This window comes from Urocitellus parryii, chromosome 3 (genome assembly GCF_045843805.1).
Source record: "Urocitellus parryii isolate mUroPar1 chromosome 3, mUroPar1.hap1, whole genome shotgun sequence".
In the NCBI taxonomy this organism is placed as follows: Eukaryota; Metazoa; Chordata; class Mammalia; order Rodentia; family Sciuridae; genus Urocitellus; species Urocitellus parryii.
Genome location: NC_135533.1, coordinates 67,986,407 through 68,002,853, shown reverse-complemented (window position 1 = coordinate 68,002,853; position 16,447 = coordinate 67,986,407). Strand labels below are relative to the sequence as shown.

Here is a 16,447-nt window from a genome sequence, read left to right as displayed (position 1 = left end):
TTCCGCAGACTCCACACCATCTGCCGGAGCCTCCAGTTTCTTGCGTCGCAGCTTCCAGACTTTGGTTGGTTCCCAGGAGCTCTGGACTCCCGCGGAATCCGTTTTGCAGGTGGACCCGGCGCCCCCGCCAACAGGACTAGAGAGCCGCTCCCAGTCGAAGTCGCAGTTGTCAACGGAGAACTCTCCTTGGACAAGGTAGCAAGGAAGAGGCCAAGGGCCACCGGCTTCTAAGCTCAGCACAGCAAGAGACCGTGGGTCTGGCGCCACCTCCGCGGAATCCCAAGCCTGCTTCACAGTGCCCAGAAAACGCTGCTCCATTGAGAAACAGGACAGAAGCCTCTGCGCTGACCGAGAGATGAGGCAGAACCTCGGCACCATCGCCATCCCGAGTATTTATGGTTTTCCAGACAGAGGGCGGGGACAAGCCAGCTAAAATGCAGTGATAGCAAACTCCTGGAACTCAGTAGGCGAAAACAATACGATAAAAATTTAGATCGCACGTAAAACAGAAATGATTAGACGCGACGGGAGAACGTAGCTGAAGAACAAACCGAAATAAACGGAGCTGAAGGGGAACTGAACCTAAGAGATCCAGAGCCGCTTCCGCGGGCCGGCATCACTATAGTCTTTGCACAAATCGCCTCTTGCCGGTTTATGCGGTATCGCGCCGGCCTTTGCACCCGGCTGCTGTGCAGGTTCCGGCTCTTTGTACCACAAGAGTGCCCTGTTACTGGCACCAGTTTCCTACCGAGCCATGGCATTTCTCCTAGTTGGGTCTGTGGATGGAACTGCCACACCAAAGCTCCTTGCTTCTCTGTGACCTCCGGATTAAACGACTAAACTCTGCCCAAAGAGTCCTTCTTTTGACAACAGCAACGCCCTTTGCCAGACCCTGGAGTCTCCTGCGCTGCTTCGTCCTTGTTCCTGGGCTGATAGGAACAGCGCCTTGGACCGCAGTGTTTCTCAGGGCGGCAAGGCTCTTTGCCAGGAGACCTAGGGGCCAGGCAGCGATCGCCGACCCTTGTAGGTTCAGCTCCCTTTATTTCGGTTTGTTATTCAGCTACAATTTCCTTTAGCGTTTAATCCTTTCGGTTTTAGGTAGGAGACTCCACCCACCAGATAGCAACGTAAATCCCATAGCCACGCCCCCAGGGAATCCCTTCTTCAGGCCACACCCCACCGGCCTCCAGTTACCAGTCAATCCCGTCAGGGATTCATTCACCCATTAAATCAAGGCTAATTTAGCCCAATCATTTCTCCTCCAAACTTTGCATTGTCTCACACGTGAGCTTTTGGGGCACACCACATCTAAACCGTAACACGGGCTCCTGGAGGAACAAGTCAGAAGGCAGAAAGGTTTCCAGACTGCAGATGGCCATTGTGGACTATCCAGCTTCTGGTCAAGTAAGCCAATATAATAAATCCCCTTTTTATAATCATACTTCCTGTTAATTCTGTTCCTCTGGAGAACCCCGACTAACACACCTTCCTGGTCATTGTTTCTGTTTCATCTCCCAAATTTTGGTACAATGTGATTTTCATTGTTATTCACATCTATGTATTTTCTATTTGGTCTTGTGCTTTTTTCCTTGATCAGAAAATTGTTTGAAATGCTTTTTTGCTTTCTACAAATTTGTGAATTTTCATTTCCCCCTTTTTGTTATTGATTTCTAGCTTCATCCCATTGGGTGTTTGGAAGACACTGACAACGATCTTTAAAATATTTTTTAAAAATCTCCATTATGGATCATGAATACCTGTCATGGGGGATTATAACCACACCTACTCCAAAGAGCCCCAAGTCCTCCTCTTATATTGGTGACTCATTTTTCAAGATAAAAATTGGACAGAATGGGGTATGAGGTAATATATCAATCAGATTCCAGCACAGATCTGAAACCCAAAACTCATTTTCCATTTTTAAATTACTTTTTGGAAGTATTCCAAATCACAAGTATTGTACCATGGAGGCAGAGTTCAGGTAGGAAAAGGGTTACAACCAAACCATGTTGTGAGAATCTAGGTATTGTGCTGACAACCCTGCTAAAGCCAGAAGAAAAATGTCTATTTTTCAGTGACTTGTATGTAGCAAGACTGCCTCCCAATTACACAAACTAACAGATGCTAGGTTTTGTTGTTGTTGTTGTTAATCTCATTAACTGAGCTTTGTGATGGGATTTCCTTTTAGGATTGAAGCCAACACCACCCACATTCCCAGTCTGTAGTTAGAAAGTCCCTGGAGGCCAGAGGGGTTTAAGAATACCCAAACTGCTGCCTGCTAAGTTCCACATACTTGGTGATGCCTGGTCTGAGGCCCACAAAGCCATGGAGCAGTGTTTTCCCTGCTGTGTGCCACAGGCTCGGAATTCTGCAAACCAGGCTCCAGGGTTGGAGAGGCCTGAGCTCAATATATCCTGGTCCCTTGCTGCTGCCCTTCTACATCCACTCACCAGATATCTCCTATGACTGCCAAGACTTCCACTGCAACCTGCATTCCACACCCGAGGGCCTCTTTCCTGGCATGGGTTAGGAAAAGGTGATTTTCCCAGAGCACACAGCACCTTGCACCAGGACACAGAGCCTCCTGTCCTGGACCGGGCATCTGTAATCCAGAAGATGCCCCAGGGGCCCCCAGAAAAGTTGTGGGTCTCAAAGGTGCCCCTCCATCCGTCACTCATTGTCATGTTTCCAGTGCATAGGTGAGGGATGTCTGGAGCCAAAGACCATTGGTGGTGGTGACCCTTGTAAGAGGCCTCTTCCTCCTGCCCCTGCCAGCTGCCAGGGGATAAGCCAGGGTAGTTGGGAGTGGATTTGGACCTTCTGAGCAGGACTCCTCAAGGCTGCTTGAATCTGCTACCTTTGAGACCCAGGAGGGCTGAGAGTTCCCCTGCAACTCTTGTTTGGAGGAATGTTTTGGAAGGGATCACCTACAAAGGAGTGCTTGTGTGTTTGCTAGTCCACCAAGGAGGCCTCTCAGCTTTTGTGCATTTCTTTTTGTTTTCTCAATAAAATTGTGCCAAAATGTGAAATTCTTTGTTTTATAGTACTCCTGCTGGGAATGTTGGGGAACAAGGAGGCTCACACTGCTAGGTAGTGAGAGACCATGTCCAGATCCAAGAGGGTCAAGGTTGGATCTAAGGGGGTCCTCCCTCATTGTTCTTGCTTTGCTTATTGGCAGGGTGGCTTGGTGGCTTTTCTGGGTATAGGTGTGGTAGACAGGTAACTAGTATACCAGGGGTTCCACATGCTGTTTCTCCAAGCAGATACACAGGAGCCTTGAGCACCCAGCTTGAGAAATGATCTTCCTGTGCCACCCTGTCCTCTGTTTCCTCCAAGTCTATCTCAGGGGTGCTCCTGCCATATTGCAGGATTTAATCTCAGTCATAGTTATAGATTTGCTCTGGTTTTCTTGTTGATTCAGTCTTGGTAGGCATTGTTAACTTTAGCATTCATCCAACTTGAAAAGCTTAAAAGTTGCCAATGATTAAGAGGCTTCTGGGTGTGTCAATGAGGAGGTGTTTAGGAATTATTGGCATGTGGGATAGCCAACTGAAGTGGAGACCCTCCCTAGTGTGGTCAGCATCATCCAATAGGATGGTGGCTTGGATGGAATAAAAGGGGGAAGAACAAGGAAGCTGCAGCAGATGCAAGTGCAATTCTTCTAGAACAGGTTCTTGATTGCTGCTGCCATCACGTGAGGATATCAGACTCTTGTTGTTTCACTCCTCCAAAGTGGACTCTGCCAGTGATTATCCAGAGAGTTTCTGGAAGTCATTTGTTTCAGACTAGAAGAGCACTATTGATTTCTCTTGTTTCTGGGGCTTCAGCTACTTTTGAAGCTACTGGTTCCTCCAGCTCTACAGCTTGCAGATGGCCATTGGGGACTACTCAGCTTCTGGTCAAGTAAGCCAATCTAATCAATCTCCTTTTTATAATCATACTTCCTGTTGATTCTGTTCCTCTAGAGAACACTGACTAATACACCACCCTTCTCACTGTTCCTACTTCATCCCATAAATTCTGGTACAGTGTGTTGTCATTGTTATTTATATCTATGTATTTTCTTCTATCCTTTGTGCTTTTTTCCTTGATCAAAAAATTGTTTAAATTGTTTTTTGCTCTCTACCAATTAGTGAATTTTCATTTCCCCTTTTTATTATGTGCTGGTTTTCTGTTCTCGTGACTAAAAGGCTCAGGGGTCACTCCAGGTAAACTGGGCTGACTGGGCTGCACAAAATAACCACACAAGAGACAAATACCTTTTTCACTGGGATCGCTCTGAGGGCTCCTTTGACCTTAAGGGTCCACAGGAAAAGAGAGAGAGAGACCCACGCGCTGACCCCTTTTTGTCGCGACCCCTTGCCCGCAAGGAAGACGCAACTCAGGAATCTTCTTTCAGCAGTTTATTCAGGTCCTTGATACTTTTTCTTCTTTCAGCAGTTTATTCAGGCCTTTGTTTTGACATGTCTTTTAGCTTCTACTGCTACTCCTACTACTACTTCTACTGCTACTCCTACTGCCACTACTCCTACTCCCGTGTGCCCCAGCCTTAATAAAGCAGATAAAGCCCCAATGCACAACTGCCATGTGGACTTTTCTCATAGGGTGCCAAGTCACAGCGTGCCAACTCATTCTGATAAGGAGTTGTTTGTCACAGACTACAGGGGAAACCAGCGCCATCTTGTAATGGCGGCCACAGTTCACAGAAACGGCTCACCACACCTTTTATTGAGGAGAAGCTACTAAGTGAGGCAAGGGGTCAGGTTTCAGGGGGCTGAGTCTATCTTCATAATGTCCACTGTCAGCAGGTTGACTGACACCTGGGTAGGCCACACCTGAGGGCGAAGTAAGAGAAGGGGACACACACAAGGTACTTCCATGAAAGATTCTATCCTAAACAGGGCAAGGGGTTATATTACAAAGGAATAGGTGAACTTAGCTCCACCCATGGGGCTGTAGCAAGACACACCCATGCACTAGACACTGTCCCTGGAACCCAAGAAGGGTGGGGAAAGCTCTGCAACATTTCTGTGACTGAGCACCTCAGCACTCAGCTGGGGAGTGTGACTCAGTCATGTGCAAGGTTGGATTATGGATTTCTAGATTCCTCCTACTGGGTATTTAGAAGACACTGACAGCTATCTTTAATATATTTTTAAAAAATTTTCCACTATGAATTTTGTGAAGCAGTGTAGGAGGTGGTGGCTGCTGTGGGCTCCGGCCTTGGGGCACAGGCACTCGAGCAGGGATGATTGGGGGAGTTGGGGTTCTGGTGCCATGCGAGTTCTCCCCGTCTAAAAGTTGGATTAGGGCTGGAGATGTGGCTCAGCGGTAGCGCGCTCGCCTGGCATGCGTGCGGCCCGGGTTCGATCCTCAGCACCACATACCAACAAGCATGTTGTGTCCGCCGAGAACTAAATAAATAAATAAATAAATAAATATTAAAAATTCTCTCTCTCTCTCACTCTCTCTCCTCTCTCACTCTCTCTTTAAAAAAAAAAAAAGTTGGATTAATTGGTTGCCCACAGGATTGACTTGGCCTCTACATCTTGTTAAGAAAATATATCTCTTGTTTTATCAGGTGTGTGTGGTTTTAGCGCAGCATGGCTGAGGTCACCCGTTTGCAAGGTCTCTCAATTGTGGCAGGGACCATGGACATTCACCACTTCTTCTCTGGATTGACCATCCCTGATGGGGGCGTGCATATTGTAGGGGGTGAACTGGATGAGGCTTTCATCGTTTTTGCCACTGATGAAGATGCAAGGCTTGGTATGATGAGCACAGGTGGTACAATTATAGGGTCAAAAGTAACACTATTGTTGAGTAGTAAAACGGAAATGCAGAATATGATTGAACTGAGTCATAGGCGGTTTGAAACTGCCAACCTAGATATACCACCAGCAAATGCTAGTAGATCAGGACCACCACCTACCTCAGGAATGAGTGGCAGGGTAAACTTGCCTACAACAGTACCCAACTTTAATGATCCTTCACCAAGTGTAGTTACTGCTACCACTTCTGTTCATGAAAGCAACAAAAACATACAGACATTTTCCACAGCCAGCATAGGAACTGCTCCTCCAAGTATGGGGGCTTCTTTTGGGAGCCCCACATTCAGCTCGACCATTCCAAGTACAGCCTCTCCAATGGACACAATCTCACCACCACCTACTCCTCCAATCCCAGCAATGCCATCTTTGCCACCAATGCCATCCATTCCCCTAATACCAGGTTCCTCCTCTAGTACCTACATTGCCCCCTATGCCTCCTGTGCCCCCAATTCCACCAGTCCCTTCTCTGCCACCCATGACCCCACTGCCACCCATGTCAGGCATGCCACCCTTGAACCCGCCACCCATGGCACCTTTACCTGCTGGAATGAATGGCTCTGGAGCACCTATAAATCTGAAAAATAACCTGAATCCTATATTTTTGGGTCCTTTGAATCCTGTTAACCCTATCCAGATGGACTCTCAAAGCAGCGTGAAGCCTCTTCCCATCAACCCTGATGATGTGTATGTCGTGTTCATGGAATGCCCTTTTCTGCAATGGAAAATGATGTCAGAGAATTTTTCCATGGGCTTCGTGTTGATGTGGTGCATTTGTTGAAAGATCATGTAGGCCGAAATAATGAGAATGGATTGGTTAAGTTTCTCTCTCCGCAAGATACATTTGAAGCTTTGAAAGGAAACAGAATGCTGATGATTCAACACTATGTGGAAGTTAGCCCTGCCACAGAGAGACAGTGGGTAGCTGCTGGAGGACAAATCACTTTTAAGCAAAGTATGGGACCTTCTGGACAAACCCATGCCCCTCCTCAGACACTGCCCAGGTCAAAATCGCCCAGTGGACAGAAAAGGTCAAGGTCAAGATCACCACATGAGGCTGGTTTTTGTGTTTACTTGAAAGGGCTGCCATTTGAAGCAGAAAACAAACATGTCATCGATTTTTTTAAAAAGTTGGATATTGTGGAAGATAGTATTTATATAGCTTATGGACCCAATGGGAAAGCAACTGGTGAAGGCTTTGTAGAGTTTAGGAATGAGGCTGACTATAAGGCTGCTCTGTGTCATTATAAACAATACATGGGCAATCGCTTTATTCAAGTTATTCCAATTACTAAGAAAGGTATGCTAGAAAAGATAGATACAATTTGAAAAAGACTCCAGAACTTCAGCTATGACCAGAGAGAAATGATGTTAAATCTAGAGGGGGATGTCAACTCTGCCAAAGTCTGTGCCCACATAACAAATATTCCGATAGAGTGCCAGGGATCCCAGCAGCCTGCAGCAGGGCCCCGGAGATCCAGGCCAACTGATTCGCGAGGCCTGCCCTGCGGCTACAGAAGGCGTGGCGCCTCAGTGAAGCCATTAATTAGCAAGCAGGGAGGTTAGGGAAGGCCATTAGGTGGAATCCCACCAGCCAAGCCCACACGGACCCTTGGGCCGAGCACGGGATCTCAGAAGGGGAAGGAAGCGGTACAGTCCCATCCCCCACAGCGGACACTCCACCGAGGCAGTCAGCGGCCACCATCCGGGAAAGCTGAAGGATACACCGCCACTCTCCTTCAGAGTGCAACATCAAAACAGCGGGCACTCCATCCAGGCAGTCAGCGGCCACCATCCGGGAAAGCTGAAGAATACACCACCACTCTCCAACAGCTTGCAACATCAAAACAGCCAGCAGCAGGACCCCGGAGATCCAGGCCAACTGACTCGCGCGGCCTGCCCCGCAGCTACAGAAGGCGTGGCGCCTCAGAGAAGCCATTAATTAGCAAGCAGGGAGGTTAGGGACTGCCATTAGGTGTAATCCCGCCAGCCAAGCCCACCGTCCACGCCCGGAACAGGCCCAGCGACCTGCCAGCATTGTAGTCACGACACCCCAATTGGAATAGGGACAGAGCAGAGCCGCCTTCCACTCCCGGAACAGGCCCAGAGAGCCGCCAGCGTGGTAGACACGTCACCCCAATTGGAGTAGGGGCACAGCCGCCGCCCGCACCTGCAAGGGAGACTTTTCAAGTATACAAGAGCAACATAAATAAATAGGGGGTAAATTTCAAAACACAACAGTTGCACCAAGCAGAAAGAAACGCGAGCAGTATGAAAAGACAAGGAAAGAAAGGACCACAAGCAATGCAGGTCAACTCAACTTTAGAAGAGGTAATAGCTGCAACAGATGGAATATCAGATAAAGAGTTCAGGATATATATGCTTCAGATGATCTGGAGTCTCAAGGAAGACATGAGACAGCAAAATCAGACAATGAAAGATCACATTGACAAACAAATCCAGGAAGTAAAAGATCAATTTCACAGGGAGATAGAGGTAATAAAAAACAAACAAATAGAAATTCTAGAAATGCAGGAAACAATAAACCAACTTAAAAACTCAATTGAGAATACTACCAGCAGAGTAGATCACTTAGAAGAGAGAACATCAGACAATGAAGACAAAGTATTTCAACTGGAAAAGAACATAGACAGCTCAGCAAGTCTGCTAAGAAACCATGAGCAGAACATCCAAGAATTATGGGACAATATCAAAAGACCCAATTTAAGAGTCATTGGGATACAGGAAGACACAGAGCTCCATTCCAAAGGAATAAACAGTCTATTCAGTGAAATAATACGAGAAAACTTCCCAGAATTGAAGATTGAGACAGAATCCCAAATCCTAGAAGCCTACAGGACGCCGAATGTGCAAAATCATAAGAGATCCACACCTAGACACATTATAATGAAGATGTCCAACATACAGAATAAGGATAGAATTTTAAAAGCTGCAAGAGAAAGAAAGCAGATTACATTTAGGGGTAAACCAATCAGGATAACAGCTGATCTCTCAACACAGACTCTGAAAGCTAGAAGATCCTGGAATAACATATTTCAAACACTGAAAGACAATGGGCTTCAACCAAGAATCGTGTATCCGGCGAAATTAAGCTTCAGGTTAGAAGATGAAATTAAAACCTTCCACAATAAACAAAAGTTAAAAGAATTTGCAGCTAGAAAACCATCTCTTCAAAAAATCCTTGGCAAAACATTACAGGAAGAGGAAATGGAAAATAACATTGAAAACCAACAATGGGAGGTAGGACAGTAAAGGGGGGAAAGTAGTCAAAGAGGATAACAAATCAGGTTTAGTAACATCAATAAACAAATATGGATAGAAGAACAAACCATATCTCAATAATAACCCTAAATGTTAATGGCTTAAACTCACCAATTAAGAGACACAGGCTAGTAGAATGGATCAAAAAACAAGACCCAACAATATGCTGTCTACAGGAGACGCATTTGATAGGAAAAGATATACATAGACTGAAGGTGAAAGGTTGGGAAAAATCATATCACTCATATGGACCGCGGAAACAAGCAGGAGTGTCCATACTCATATCTAATAAAATAGATTTCAAGCCAAAGCTAATCAAAAGGGATATAGAAGGACACTTCATACTGCTCAAGGGAACCATACACCAACAAGACATAACAATCATAAATATATATGCCCCAAATAATGGTGCAGCTGTGTTCATCAAGCAAACTCTTCTCAAGTTCAAGAGTCTAATAGACCACCATACAATAATCATGGGAGACTTCAACACACCTCTCTCACCACTGGACAGATCTTCCAAACAAAAGTTAAATAAGGAAACTATAGAACTCAATAACACAATTAACAACCTAGACTTAATTGACATATATAGACTATACCACCCAACATCAAGTAGCTACACTTTTTTCTCAGCAGCACATGGAACCTTCTCAAAAATAGACCATATACTATGTCACAGAGCAACCCTTAGACAATACAAAGGGGTAGAGATAATACCATGCATCTTATCTGATCATAATGGAATGATACTGAAAATCAATGATAAAAGAAGAAAGGAAAAATCAAGCATCACCTGGAGAATGAACAATAGGTTGCTGAGTGGTCAATGGGTTTTAGAAGACATCAAGGAGGAAATTAAAAAATTCCTAGAGTTAAATGAAAACACAGACACAACATATCGGAATCTATGGGACACATTGAAAGCAGTTCTAAGAGGAAAATTCATTGCTTGGAGTTCATTCCTCAAAAAAAGAAAAAAACAACAAATAAATGATCTCATACTTCATCTCAAAATCCTAGAAAAAGAAGAGCAAAACAACAGCAAAAGAAGTAGAAGGCAAGAAATAATTAAAATCAGAGCTGAAATTAATGAAATTGAAACAAAAGAAACAATTGAAAAAATTGACAAAACTAAAAGCTGGTTCTTTGAAAAAAATAAATAAAATTGACAGACCCTTAGCCATGCTAACAAAGAGAAGAAGAGAGAGAACCCAAATTACTAGCATACGGGATGAAAAAGGCAATATCACAACAGACACTTCAGAAATACAGAAGATAATCAGAAATTACTTTGAATTCTTATACTCCAATAAAATAGAAGATAGTGAAGGCATAGATAAATTCCTTGAGTCCTATGATCTGCCCAGATTGAGCCAGGAGGATATAGAGAACCTAAACAGACCAATAACAATAGAGGAAATAGAAGAAACCATCAAAAGACTACCAACTAAGAAAAGCCCAGGACCGGATGGGTATACAGCAGAGTTTTACAAAACCTTTAAAGAGGAACTAACACCAATACTTTTCAAGCTATTTCAGGAAATAGAAAAAGAGGGAGAACTTCCAAATTCATTCTACGAGGCCAACATCACCCTGATTCCGAAACCAGACAAAGACACATCAAAGAAGGAAAACTACAGACCAATATCTCTAATGAACCTTGACGCAAAAATCCTCAATAAAATTCTGGCGAATCGGATTCAAATACATATCAAAAAAATTATACATCATGATCAAGTAGGATTCATCCCTGGGATGCAAGGCTGGTTTAATATACGGAAATCAATAAATGTTATTCACCACATCAATAGACTTAAAAATAAGAACCATATGATCATCTCAATAGATGCAGAAAAAGCATTCGACAAAGTACAGCATCCCTTTATGTTCAAAACGCTAGAAAAAGTAGGGATAACAGGATCATACCTCAACATTGTAAAAGCAATCTATGATAAGCCACAGGCCAGCATCATTCTGAATGGAGAAAAATTGAAGGCATTCCCTCTAAGATCTGGTACAAGACAGGGATGCCCTCTCTCACCACTTCTGTTCAACATAGTCCTCGAAACACTGGCCAGAGCAATTAGACAGTCAAAAGAAATTAAAGGCATAAAAATAGGAAAAGAAGAACTTAAATTATCACTATTTGCAGATGATATGATTCTATACCTAGCAGACCCAAAAGGGTCTACAAAGAAGCTATTAGAGCTAATAAATGAATTCAGCAAAGTGGCAGGATATAAGATCAACACGCATAAATCAAAGGCATTCCTGTATATCAGGGACAAATCCTCTGAAACGGAAATGAGGACAACTACTCCATTCACAATATCCCCCCAAAAAATAAAATACTTGGGAATCAACCTAACAAAAGAGGTGAAAGATTTATACAATGAAAATTACAGAACCCTAAAGAAAGACATAGAAGAAGACATTAGAAGATGGAAAAACATACCCTGCTCATGGATAGGCAGAACTAACATCATCAAAATGGGGATATTACCAAAAGTTCTCTATAAGTTCAATGCAATGCCAATCAAAATCCCAACAGCATATCTTGTAGAAATAGATAAAAGAATCATGAAATTCATATGGAATAATAAAAGACCCAGAATAGCAAAAACAATACTAAGCAGGAAGTGTGAATCAGGCGGTATAGCGATACCAGACTTCAAACTATACTACAGAGCAATAGTAACAAAAACAGCATGGTACTGGTACCAAAACAGGCGGGTGGACCAATGGTACAGAATAGAGGACACAGTAACCAATCCACAAAACTACAACTATCTTATATTTGATAAAGGGGCTAAAAGCATGCAATGGAGGAAGGATAGCATCTTCAACAAATGGTGCTGGGAAAACTAGAAATCCATTTGCACCAAAATGAATCTGAATCCCTATCTCTCGCCGTGCACAAAAGTTAACTCAAAATGGATCAAGGAGCTTGATATTAAATCAGAGACACGGCATCTGATAGAAGAAAAAGTTGGTTATGATCTACACGCTGTGGGATCGGGCTCCAAATTCCTCAATAGGACACCCATAGCGCTAGAGTTAACAAATAGAATCAACAAATGGGACTTACTCAAACTAAAAAGTTTTTTCTCAGCAAAAGAAACAATAAGAGAGATAAACAGGGAGCCTACATCCTGGGAACAAATCTTTACTCCACACACTTCAGATAGAGCCCTAATAACCAGAATATACAAAGAACTCAAAAAATTAGACAATAAAATAACAAATAATCCAATCAATAAATGGGCCAAGGACCTGAACAGACACTTCTCAGAGGAGGACATACAATCAATCAACAAGTACATGAAAAAATGCTAACCATCGCTAGCAGTCAGAGAAATGCAAATCAAAACTACCCTAAGATACCATCTCACTCCAGTAAGACTGGCAGCCATTAGGAAGTCAAACAACAATAAGTGCTGGAGAGGATGTGGGGAAAAGGGCACTCTTGTTCATTGCTGGTGGGACTGCAAATTGGTGCAGCCAATTTGGAAAGCAGTATGGAGATTTCTCGGAAAGCTGGGAATGGAACCACCATTTGACCCAGCTATTCCCCTTCTCGGTCTATTCCCTAAAGCCCTAACAAGAGCATGCTACAGGGACACTGCTACATCGATGTTCATAGCAGCTCAATTCACGATAGCAAGACTGTGGAACCAGCCTAGATGCCCTTCAATAGATGAATGGATAAAAAAAATGTGGCATTTATACACTATGGAGTATTACTCTGCATTAAAAAATGACAAAATCATAGAATTTGGAGGGAAATGGATGGCATTAGAGCAGATTATGCTAAGTGAAGCTAGTCAATCTTTAAAAAACAAATACCAAATGACTCCTTTGATATAAGGGGTGTAAACAAGGACAGGGTAGGGACGAAGAGCTTGAGAAGAATATTTACAGTAAACAGGGATGAGAGGTGGGAGGGAAAGGGAGTGAGAAGGGAAATTGCATGGAAATGGAAGGCGATCCTCAGGGTTATACAAAATGTCATATAAGAGGAAAGGAGGGGTAAGACAAGAGAATACAAATGGAAGAAATGATTTACAGTAGAAGGGGTAGAGAGAGAAAAGGGGAGGGGAGGGGAGGGGGGATAGTAGACAATAGGACAGACAGCAGAATACATCAGACACTAGAAAGGCAATATGTCAATCAATGGAAGGGTAACTGATGTGATACAGCAATTTGTAAACGGGGTAAAAGCGGGAGTTCATAATCCACTTGAATCAAACCGTGTAATATGATGTATTAAGAACTATGTAATGTTATGAACGACCAATAAAAAAAAAAAAAAAGATAAAAAAAAACCCCAAATATTCCATTCAGCATTACTAAGATGGATGTTCTGCAGTTCCTGGAAGGAATCCCAGTGGATGAAAATGCAGTACATGTTCTTGTTCATAACAATGGGCAAGGTCTAGGACAAGCATTGGTACAGCTTAAAAATGAAGAAGAAGCACATAAGTCTGAACACTTACACTATAAAAAACTTAATGGGAGAAAAGCATTTGTTCATGTAGTTACCCTAGACGATAAGAGGGAGATTGAGAAAAATCCCTCTGTCCAAGGAAAAAAAAGGCCTAAAGATGCTTGTCCCGGGTAATCCTGCAGTACCAGGAATGCCCACTGCTGGTATGCCTGCTGTGGGAATACGCTGTGCTGGCATGCCCACTGTGGGCATGCCTTCTGTGGGAATGCCCTCTGCAGGAATGCCTGCTGCAGAAATGCCTGGAGCTGGCATACCTGATGTTGGAATGCCCACTGCAGGACTGCTTGGTGCGGGCCTGCCTGCTGTGGGAATGCCTGGTGCAGGAATGCCCTGTGCCAGAGTTGAAGAACATGCTTTCCTGACAGTAGGATCAGAGGAGGTCAACAATGGACCTCCATTCAACTTCCCTGGTAATTTTGGTGGATCAAATGCCTTTGGGCCACCACTGCCTCCTTCAGGATTAGGAGGGGCCTTTTGTGATGCTAAGCTTGGTATGCCTTCAGTTGGAAACAGTGGTTTGCCTGGTCGAGGATTGGAAGTTCCTGGTTTTGGATTTGGACTGAATACTTTAAGTGGGCCATCGGGATTTGGAGGGGCCCCTCAGAATTTTGGAAATGGTCTTGGTAGCTTAGGTGGCCCCCCTGGCTTTGGAATTGGCCCTCCTGGTCTTGGAAGTGCCCCTGGGCATTTGAGTGGACTACTAGCCTTTGGCCCTGGCCCTGGCCCAATCCATATTGGTGGTCCACCTGGCTTTGGATCTAGTTCTGGGAAACCAAGACCTACAGTAATTAAAGTGCAGAACATGCCCTTCACTGTGTCTATTGATGAGATTTTAGATTTCTTTTATGGCTATCAAGTAATCCCAGACTCAATGTGTTTAAAATACAATGAAAAAGGTATGCCCAAAAGTGAAGCCATGGTGGCCTTTGAATCCCAAGATGAAGCCACAGCTGCTGTCATTGACTTAAATGACAAGCCAATAGGCTCAAGAAAAGTAAAACTTGTGTTAGGATAGCCATTCACATCAGTTCTTTATATGGTAGACCTTCATATTGGTGTGTTCAATGCATCCAGATTGTTTTCCTAGTATTTTCAGGTTAGAACCTCTGGATTGTTTCAATTGCATATAGATTGGTTTCCATAACAAAGCATTGGTTGACTGTGTACAGCTCACAACCAGGATAAATGTTGCTGTATGTTACAGTAAAGCTATCTGGAGAGAACAAAAAAATGATTTTGGCATACTATTAGAGAAATCATTCGTAAAAATTCAATGACCACATAAAGTTTATCAAGGAGTCTAGATTGGTTTTGTTTTATAATATATGGGATGAAGAAAACAGAAATGTCAGTAGAGCTCATTGAGGGTGCTCCTGCCAGCTGCTAAAATATAGAAGTTGGCTACTCTTGGAATTTAGTTTACAACTAGATAGACGTGCTTTGTAATAAGGTCAAAGCTTTGTCTAAAGTCTTCATTTTTTTTTAAATTGAATAAAATCTCTGTATACAAATTCATTGTATGTACCTTTATTGCTTCTTTGAGGATTCTTGCTGTATGGACAGTCCTGCTTCAGATGTTGCTGCTTTGCTTGCCTAATTGACTCATTTGTAAATGAGCAGAACTGTTTTGTTGTTTTTTTTCTTTAAATATGAAACTCTACAATTGGTTTGTGCTATAACCCTGAACTTTGATTTCTAATGACACACTTAAAACTGTGTGAAATAAGACTTTTGCCATAAAAATAAACTATGGAGTCCTCTACCTACCAGAGCCTTTTTGGTTTAACTGCCAAATTTTAGTTTAGTAGGTTTCAAAATTGTTTATGTTGTTTGGGTGGCATTGAAACCAGAAAATACTTTTAGTAACCAGTGTTTAAGATGATTGTTCTAGCAATTCCCTTTTGTCCCAACTTCAGTGAAATTTTTGCCTGTAAGTATACAAAGAGGGATCTATTCATAAGAAAGAGCATTATATTAATCTAGTCTTTTAAAACTGGAAGTTGAAATTGTTAGCAGTACCATTATAGAATAAAAGATTCATAAGCTGGTCCATAGGTTGATATGTGTTTAATCCTGTTAACTTAGAGGCTTTTTGGTATAGTTGTTTAATCAGGAGCCTTGTTCTCAAAAATTCTTTTTTTTTTAAATTTTAATGATTAATGCTTTAATTAAGAGATGAAGTACATGCAGACATATGCAATAAACTGACATAATTCATCATACTGAAAAGAATAACATGATAAGTGCATATGTATATTGTGAATTATACAACACACATGCAAATCATACACTCATTATCACGCACAGGCATTATTTTTCCTATAGTCAAAATGTAACATCTTCAAGTATTACTCCAACTACTGCATTACTCTTCTTTTTTTGTTCTTTTTTTAAAATTTTTATTGTTGGTTGTTCAGAACATTACATATTTCTTGACATATCATATTTCAAACATTTGATTCAAGTGGGTTATGAACTTCCATTTTTACCCCATATACAGATTACAGAATCACATCAGTTACACATCCACTGTTTTACATATTGCCATACTAGTGTCTGTTGTATTCTGCTGCCTTTCCTATCCTCTACTATCCCCCTTCCCCTCACATCCCCTCCCATCTTCTCTCTCTACCCCATCTACTGTAATTCATTTCTCCCCCTTGTTTTTTTTCAAAAATTCTTTATGCAGAGTAAAAGTCTAGCTGCCAGAGAGGAGTAAATTAAGACTCCTTGCCCTTTTATATTCGTTTCTTGGGCATTAAGGACACAGTGGTAGTAGGGCCACATAGGTTCTGGTTGGTACGTGTCCTTGTCATAAAAATATTTA

The 16,447-nt window shown here is 42.7% G+C and overlaps 1 protein-coding gene across 1 annotated transcript; it reads left to right on the top strand.

Moving 5' to 3' along the window:
• The first annotated feature begins 5,603 nt into the window (after positions 1–5,603).
• Positions 5,604–14,635, top strand: LOC144253982 (RNA-binding protein 12-like). Its single transcript, XM_077796724.1, is given in 5 exon segments — positions 5,604–6,230; positions 6,232–6,520; positions 6,523–7,264; positions 13,458–13,701; positions 13,703–14,635. Coding segments are annotated over 5 exon segments (2,835 nt in total).
• The last annotated feature ends 1,812 nt before the right edge of the window (positions 14,636–16,447 follow it).